Source organism: Thermobia domestica, chromosome 11, assembly GCF_964235325.1.
Source record: "Thermobia domestica chromosome 11, izTheDome1.hap1.1, whole genome shotgun sequence".
Classification (NCBI taxonomy): Eukaryota; Metazoa; Arthropoda; class Insecta; order Zygentoma; family Lepismatidae; genus Thermobia; species Thermobia domestica.
This window is the reverse complement of record NC_137464.1, coordinates 264527970-264536622: the sequence shown is the minus strand read 5'-3', so window position 1 is coordinate 264536622 and position 8653 is coordinate 264527970. Positions and strand designations below refer to the sequence as shown.

The 8653-nt window shown below is 33.9% G+C and overlaps 1 protein-coding gene across 10 annotated transcripts in view; it reads right to left on the bottom strand.

The window, feature by feature from the left end:
- Positions 1-694: 694 nt before the first annotated feature.
- LOC145665034 (uncharacterized) overlaps positions 695-8653 on the bottom strand; it is a 487711-nt gene continuing 479752 nt past the window's right edge. For 5 of the 10 annotated variants that reach the window (XM_081732260.1, XM_081732256.1, XM_081732257.1 and 2 more), the window contains one exon: positions 695-3782. In XM_081732260.1, coding sequence (XP_081588386.1) covers positions 1919-3782 — 1864 coding nt within the window. In that variant the 3' untranslated portion in view covers positions 695-1918. Of the gene's footprint in view, positions 3807-8653 lie in introns of all 10 variants that reach the window. The other 5 variants (XM_081732263.1, XM_081732261.1, XM_081732265.1 and 2 more) reach the window with 1 other exon arrangement.

Genomic DNA, 8653 nt, shown 5'->3' with positions numbered 1-8653 from the left:
GTCTGCGCTATAAATTAATACACGTGTTACCAAATGTGATTTAAATCTAAATGTTTTACCATATTCTTAATACATGAATGTTTCCTCGTCTGTATATATTAACACGACTTGTTAAGTCTTTTCTTACAATAAACCTTATCTGGCAGTGCCCGCCAAAAACGGTCTTCTCGACTATGTGTTAACATGAGTTTTGGCGACAATTCCTTTGAATATTGATTTTGCTACCGGTATGAATAAACATGTATCTTGCCAAACGTGATCCGAAACTCAAGAGACCAGATTTATCGGATGTGAAAGCTTTGCCACCTGCATGTTTGAACAAGATTCTTGACAAATATTTTCTTAAAATATTTTTTTTGTCACTGTTAGCTGACATACAATTTTTCTCTATTATGTGTGGTTTCCTGGTAAAATTTATTTTCGTTTAAATTTCTTCCAACAGTCTTTCCATGAAAAAGAATTCAAACAGGTATGTATTAACTTGAATTTTGTCAGATTTGATCTTTGGTTAAATCCCATTCTACATTTCGTGGAAATAAGCAGTTGCCACCTGTATGTTATAACCTGTGTAGCAAACAAGAACTTCCATTAAATCAGTTTCCACATACATATTATATAAAAGTATCCCAGAAGAATACATTAACACGTTCTTCCCAACTACGAACTCTAAATAATATCCGTTTTGGAGAATGAGTTTCCTCACATGTGTCTTATCAAGTGTGCTTGAAAAAACGCCTCCGAGGGCAATTACACTTTTTAGTTTTCTCACCGATATGAATTAGCATGTGTAAACATTCTGATTTCTGTGTGAGTTTTTTATCACATTGTCAGTATATAAAATATGTATTCTCATTAAATATCAAAACGTGTGTTGCCAAGTCTTTTTCTTACTATAAATTTCATTCCACAGTGTTCTCACAAAAAGGGGTTTTTCGGTTTTAAGCTAACCTTTGATCTACCAACAATCCTTACTGTCTTCTGGTTTCCCACGGGTAATCATAAACATGTGTTTATCAAACTGTGACTTTAACAAAAGCTGTGGCACATTCTTTGCAGGTGAAAGATTTCTCACCGGCGTGCGCTAATGTGTTTTGCCAAATGATATTGAAAAAAAACCCTCTATCCACAATTATTGCACACAAATGTTTCTTTCCAGTATTTACAAAAGTGTATTTGGTAAGGATGACTTTCGATTAAATTTCTTCGCATAGTCTTTTGAACCTAAAAGTTTCCTCGCCTATATGCGCTAACGAATGATTTGAATGACGAAATTTCCTTCCGTATTCATGACTGCTAAATGGTTTTTCACGATATATATTAACAAAGGGGCATCCAAATCAGATCTATCTCTTAAAACGCCTTTACACCTTTACCGCAGGTTAAAAATTTCACACCTATATATGTAAATAAATAGTCAAACCTTTTCCTGAAATAAACGTCTTCCACAATATTCATAGATAAATTGTTTCTCTGCAGTATGTATTAATGTATTACTTGAAAGAAAAAGTGATTTTCCTATAAATTTTTACCCGCAGCCTTCGTATGTAAAAGCTTTTTCACGTGTATGTATAAGCGTATGTCTTCTTCGATCTTTCACGGTGATAAATCTCTGTCACAATGTTCGCACATCAACGCCTTTCCATGGTATGTATTGACACGTGCTGTCCTAAAGTTGTTTCATGTCGAAAACATATGCCACATCTTTGGCAGGTAAATGGCTTTTGAACGGTATAAATTAACATATGCCTTCCCAGGTGTGATCCTAGAGTAAAACTCTTAACACATTCACGACATGGGAAATGTTTCTCACCCGTATGAGTTCGTGTGTCTCTTTGCAAATCATTTTTTTTAAAATAAACCTTTTTCCACAGTGCTCACACATAAACTGTTTCTCACCAGTATGTATTATTGTGTTCTGCTAAAATTGATTTTTAACTAAATCTCTTCGCGTTCCCTTCGTATGCAAACGACTTCTATGTATTAACGTATGTTTCGATAACAGACACCTTCGCGTAAAACCCTTACCACACTCACCGCAGCTGAAAGGTTTCTCACCTGTATGTGTTAATACATGTCTTCCCAAATCTTTCTTTAAAATAAACCCCTTCCCACATTGTTCGCAAATAAACGATTTTTCTCCAGTATGTATTAATAGGTGTTCTGCTAACGTTGATTTTCGACTAAATGTCTTGCCACAGTTTTCGCATGGGAACAATTTTTCATCTCTATGTATTAACGAATGTGTTGTAAACCAACACCTGCGTGTAAAACTCTCACCACACTGGTCGGAGGAAAACGATTTTTCAACTGTATGTATTAATACATGTCTCCCCAAATCCTTTTTTACAGTGAATCCTTTCCCACAGTATTTGCACATAAATGGTTTCTCACCTGTATGTATAAATATGTGTCTTACCAAATCTCTTTTAAAAATAAACCCCCTCCCGCAATGTTCGCACATAAACGGTTTTTCTGCAGCATGTGTAAACAGGTGTGATGTTAAATATGATTTCTGACTGAAACACTTCCCGCAGTATTCGCATGTAAGCGATTTCTGGTCTGTATGTATTAACATATGTTCTGTTAACCGACACCTTCGTGTAAAACCCTTACCACACTCACCGCAGCTGAAAGGTTTCTCACCTGTATGTGTTAATAAATGTCTTCCCAAATCTTTCTTTAAAATAAACCCCTTCCCACATTGTTCGCAAATAAATGATTTTTCTCCAGTATGTATTAATAGGTGTTCTGCTAACATTGATTTTCGACTAAATGTCTTCGCGCAGTCTTCGCATGGGAATGATTTTTCATCTCTATGTATCAACGAATGTGCTGGAAACCAACACCTGCGTGTAATACTCTCACCACACTGGTCGGAGGAAAAAGATTTTTCACCTGTATGTATTAATACGTGTCTTCCCAAATCCTTTCTTAACGTGAACCCTTTCCCACAGTATTGGCATATAAATGGTTTCTCACCTGTATGTATAAATACGTGTCTTTCCAAATCTTTTTTAAAAATAAACCCCCTCCCGCAATGTTCGCACATAAACGGTTTTTCTGCAGCATGTGTAAACAGGTGTGACGTTAAATATGATTTTTGACTGAAACACTTTCCGCAGTATTCGCATGTAAGCGATTTCCTGTCTCCATGTATTAACATATGTTCTGTTAACCGAAACCGTCGTGTAAAACTTTTACCACACTCACCGCAACTGAAAGGTTTCTCACCTGTATGTGTTAATACATGTCTTCCCAAATCTTTCTTTAATATAAACCCCTTCCCACACTGTTCGCAAATAAATGATTTTTCTCCAGTATGTATTAATAAGTGTTCTGCTAACATTGGTTTTCGACTAAATGTCTTTCCACAGTCTTCGCATGTAAACGATTTCTCACCTCTATGTGTTAACGTATGTCTTGCTAACTGATACCTTCGTGTAAAACCCTGACCACACTCACCGCAGGTGAAAGGTTTCCCACCTTTATGTATTAATCTATGTCTTCCGAAATATTTTCTTAGAATAAACCCCTTCCCACACTGTTCGTACACAAGTGGTTTTTCAACAGTATGAATTAACAAGTGTCTTATTAAAATTGACTTTCGACTAAATTCCTTCCCACAGTATTGACACATGAATCGTTCCTTACCAGTATACGTCACCATTTGTCTTCCTAAAAGCGATCCTGGAGTTAATCGTTCGGCAAACTGTTCGGAAGTGTGACATTCCTCCGCTGGAAATGGAATAATTTCCTTTCGTGTAGTATAATTATCCTGTTTCCTGGAAAAAGTATTTTTATGGAATCTGTAACGTATTCAAATAAATATGACTAAATAAATAATAATAATAATAATAATAATAATAATAATAATAATAAAAATAAAAATAAAAGTTGCAAACATTTACTGTAAAATTAAAATTCAAGTAGCATTTCTCATCCGTTTTTTTTACTCGTTTCATCTATTAAAATGAGGAATCAATGAGTGAAACAGCGGATTGAAATTAAATGCCAGAAATCAGAAATTCACGAGAAAATTATTAGAAAACTAAAATTTTCCGTATTCCCTTGTTGCTTTGTGGATAGTGTACATGTTTTTTGTGTCAGGAAGAAGAGATAGATCACCGGAAGAAACTGTGATTCTGATCTTACGATAAATTGTTCAGCTTTGAAGCTCAAAGGGTCTTTAAACTCAAATACAATTTAATCGAAGGAAATTTGTTATATAAAATACATACTAAAAGCCAAGCCAAGCCAATTTTATTGTCTACGATTTTAAAAAATGAAAACAGTCAACTGAACTACTTTGACAATATACAAAACAAAGATAAAAAAATTCATACACAATCTACATGAAGTAATCATGCATTATCTAGTGCAGTTTGGTGGTGCTAACAGAAAAGAAAGTGTCGAAAATTTAAGTTTAATACCAACGTCATAAAATATTGAGATGTGAACCAATACATTGTAAACTGAAGATAGCGACTTCTGTAGATATTTTACAATATGTCTAGATGTGTATGTATCTTACAGTAGAATTTTCGAAATATTTTTAGGCACAGATCGTTTCTCCAGTAACGTTTTCCTTCTTCATCACATTATTTTGTCCGTCTTGACCTGTCTTTGCTTATGTCATGTACTCCCATGCGCAAAAAAAAAAAAAAAAAAAAAAAAAAAAAAAAAAAAAAAAAGCGCGTATACTGTAACTCACGATTTTCCGCATTTATTCCTTTTTCCTTACGTTTATGGGTAAAATTGAGTTATTAGTATGTGGAGATAATAGAGAGCAATCCATCTAAGGAGATATTTCCAAAAAATATAATAAAATAATAAAAATATAAACAAAAAACAAAATTATGCTCGGTTTTGTGTATACTGGCAACGATGATTTCTAGGGATTTTTTCAGTAGCACAGCACGATTGCGGAGGGAATTCAGTAGGGGAGTCGAGGAGATGGATCAAGTAACTGGATACTGGACTAAAATGTTGCATTTATTGGTTAAAGCCTAGTGTGTAGATTGCCTGCCAATTATAAATTAGCTTCTGTAACTAAGATGTCGTACGAAAATATAGAATTAAACAGAAAAACTCTTATGTTAAGGTTCGAAGCGATACACACCATGGTTATGAAGATTATTTCTTAAGAAAAAAGAACAAACACAACGTAGCCTCTGTGGTTAGGTGGATAGAGTGGCGGACTCGTAGATATTTTATTACTTTGACACCACATCGAATCCCATTTTATCCCATTCTTTTTTTTTTACAAAACATTATAATTTTCATGTTAATAAGAACCGAAGCAATATACTAAGGACAACTTATTGATATCCAGGATTACAGTATTATTGGTAATAGCTACTGTTTTCAGTTCATGGTGTTGTATAGCTTCTCTCACCCTGTTTTCTTGGGAAAATAACAATTTTGTCTCCAACAAAATGTAAAGGATATATACGGACAGAAAAAGACATCTTAGTATCAAACGTGATTTATCGTCATGAAATGGACTAGTTTGCCATTATTAAAAAAAAAAAAAACTAAAGTAAATTACTGAAGTTGACTTCCCTTTAGCTTTTACCTAAAAAAAATATTTTTTTCTTTATAAGACTGTACTTTATGAGGGAAGGTGTGTGATCATACCCACAAATTTAGCTAGGGAGTGAAAGATAATCGTTTATACAAATATTTTACAGGTTTAGGTGCGTGAAACACCAATACACCATGGTCTCGCTTATCCGACCATCCTTTGTTACACATACCGTATGATCCGATATATCATTGCAGAAAGCACCAATCGGCAAGAAGAACTGCAAGTTGTGGTCTCAATCTATTTTTCATGCTTTGGAGTATATCGCCTAGCGCGCCCGTCTACACGTTGACTCATACATCTATCATTCAGTGCAGACACGTATCCAGGTTTTCTATTCGGAGGGGGCCCAACACGAATCCTCGTAAGCACGTAATTCTAATGTTTTAAAAATACCAACATCAATAATAATAATAATAATAATTCAACGGTTCTGTATTTCTCTTAAACTTTATCCTACTTTTCAGTTATAAACCGGTTTACTTTGGAAACTGCATTATAGCACAAACAAAATGAAACATATTTTCGAGAGAAATGTAACTAAAGAAAACTGCTACGTATATCACATAACAAAAATAGCAAGAAGACATTGAGTGTATCGTTCTAACATATTAAGGTTAAAAACAGAACGGAAACAAAATGTTAATCCTATTTAATTCCTGTTCTTTAATTCCAAATGGTATAATGGCATTATGGTATGTTCTTAGAATTATAACAAGACAGAACATTGCCCAAAGTTTGGACACTGACTATTAGTAAACTGATATAAAAGAATCTCAAAAGGGTAAAAGCATGTTTATTAAAAAGTGCTTGAGTTTCGGAGGGGGACAGCCCTCAGGCCCTCACGCTGGATACGTCCCTGATTCAGTGCAGTGCAGTTATTTGTTATAAAACATTATTGTTAGATGTGTAATATGTAAAATTATATCATAAGTTTTACTTTTAACAGGTCTTTTCTTAACACATCCATATTATCCAGCGTTCTGCCTGCCTGTTTATGTCGGATAAGCGAAATTCTACTGTATTTCCAAAGCTAGCATATACATGAACTATAATTGTATTGTCCTAGAACAGACAATAGTGTGAAATGCTTATATTAAAAGGCTGGAATAAAAAAAAAATACTGTTTTGGTAGCGTGAGAACAAATTAAAAACAATTCAATATATTTCCTAAATATTAGATTATCATCTTATTGTGTCGATATGTATTCTCTTTTTAAACATAGTTTTAAAAGTCATACCATTCTCAATATTCCTAAAGAAATCGAAAGAAAAACTCCTATGTGCCTCTTGTGGCAAAGCGGCTTAAGTGCGTCGTCTGAAACGTTAAGGTATAGATAGAGTACCCGTACTTCAAAAATGCAAATCCGGGACGCTACTAAATTACGAGAATCTTTGAAATGCTTAAAATTGAAAGAAGTGTTGAATACTAATTTACTTTTCTCCATTAGATAGAGTTGTTCAAGCATTACGTTATCACATTTTTATTCCTTTCACTAGACCTTCTTCCAAGGGCGCCGATTTCTCTGTAAATTTTTTTTTCTGGGAGGGCATTCAAATGCAGACGATATATATTAGGATTTTAAGGCAAATTGCATTCAAATTATGCCAAATATTGTATATTCATAAATACAAAGGGGGCCTACATGAGCTTTGGGGGGCCCGGCCCCCTAGGATCGGCGCCCTTGCCTTCTTCCTAGTTAAGCAAACGTAAGCAGATGATTTACTCCCTTCCCCTGGTAAGCAAAATTGTTTTTGTTTCTCAAGATTTGTTGTGTTTCATGAAATAACAACAGGAATTTCCAGATTACTTAACCATCTAAATGAATGTTTTCACTTAGAGCCATCCCGTCGATTCGCTTTGCCTAGGACTAAAATAAATTAAGGGTCAATAATGAAAGAGACATGTGGATCGAAGATCTTTCTTTGTTCGAATTTTGATTTTTTCAAATCCATGATGGGAAATTATATTATGTGTACAATTTTCGAAATTAATAGTATACAATCGTAAAAATATCTTACAAAACGATGGTTTATTGCAAAATACTTTGACTCAAAGAATAAATTACAAGTAATAAACTTGTTACTTTTCCTGAAGAGTCTAAGTCGTGAATGAGACGGAAGCTGTCGAGCGTAGTGCTTGGAACGATTGCCTCACTTGTTCTACCTTCCCGTGTACAACGACTCACCAAAGGTAGTCGTTAACCCTGGTTCAGTTATATCTTCAGTGGCAATAATCGTTTTCACTTTAAAATATCTTCTGAAGTTATATTCACTAATACGCTCACCTTTTCTACTGAAATTACAAGTCCGTGATGAATGTTAAATAATTTATTCTTTGACTCCTTTTTAATGTATATTCACACAAACCGACTTGCAATCCAACATGTTAACTGAGTATCTATAAACAACGACATAGCAACCGACTAAACAATAATGTATATTTCTTATATATTAAAACATTCTTTTATTATTTTTAATTAACATTATATCAGGTATAGTGCTTGTGTAAAAGCACTTTCTGCCCGAGATATATGTAATTATGCGCCGAAACAAAGTATCTCGTTATATAAAATGTCGCCCGATAAAGGGACTAAATATAAAAGTTACAATGGAGCTTGACTTTTATATTTAAGAACCACTGGTCCGTTTATAATAATGACATAAGAATAGTGCTATTCTTTACATTTTGATCGCCCTTCATATATAACTTCATTAAGTTTCCTTTATATAAATACATTTACAATAAAACTTTTATTCCATTATTATTATCTTTATCATTAAAAATGTCGTCGCTTACTAATACGATCAACGAAGGATGCGAAATCAAAAGTGTAAGAGATAATTACATTTTAAAACACAAATTACAATGATCAACGATTTCATTCATCATTAAAAACGGTCATGGGAAAAAAAGATGTTTGCTCCTTCCAGGGCGCATTATATAACAATTACGTAAGATGGTATTTTAAAGTATACATCATATCAACAAGGCGTCATGATACAAAAGAATCTTATCCAAATATCATATAAGGTTACACATGAGTACAGTCGTCGGATAATTAGCTT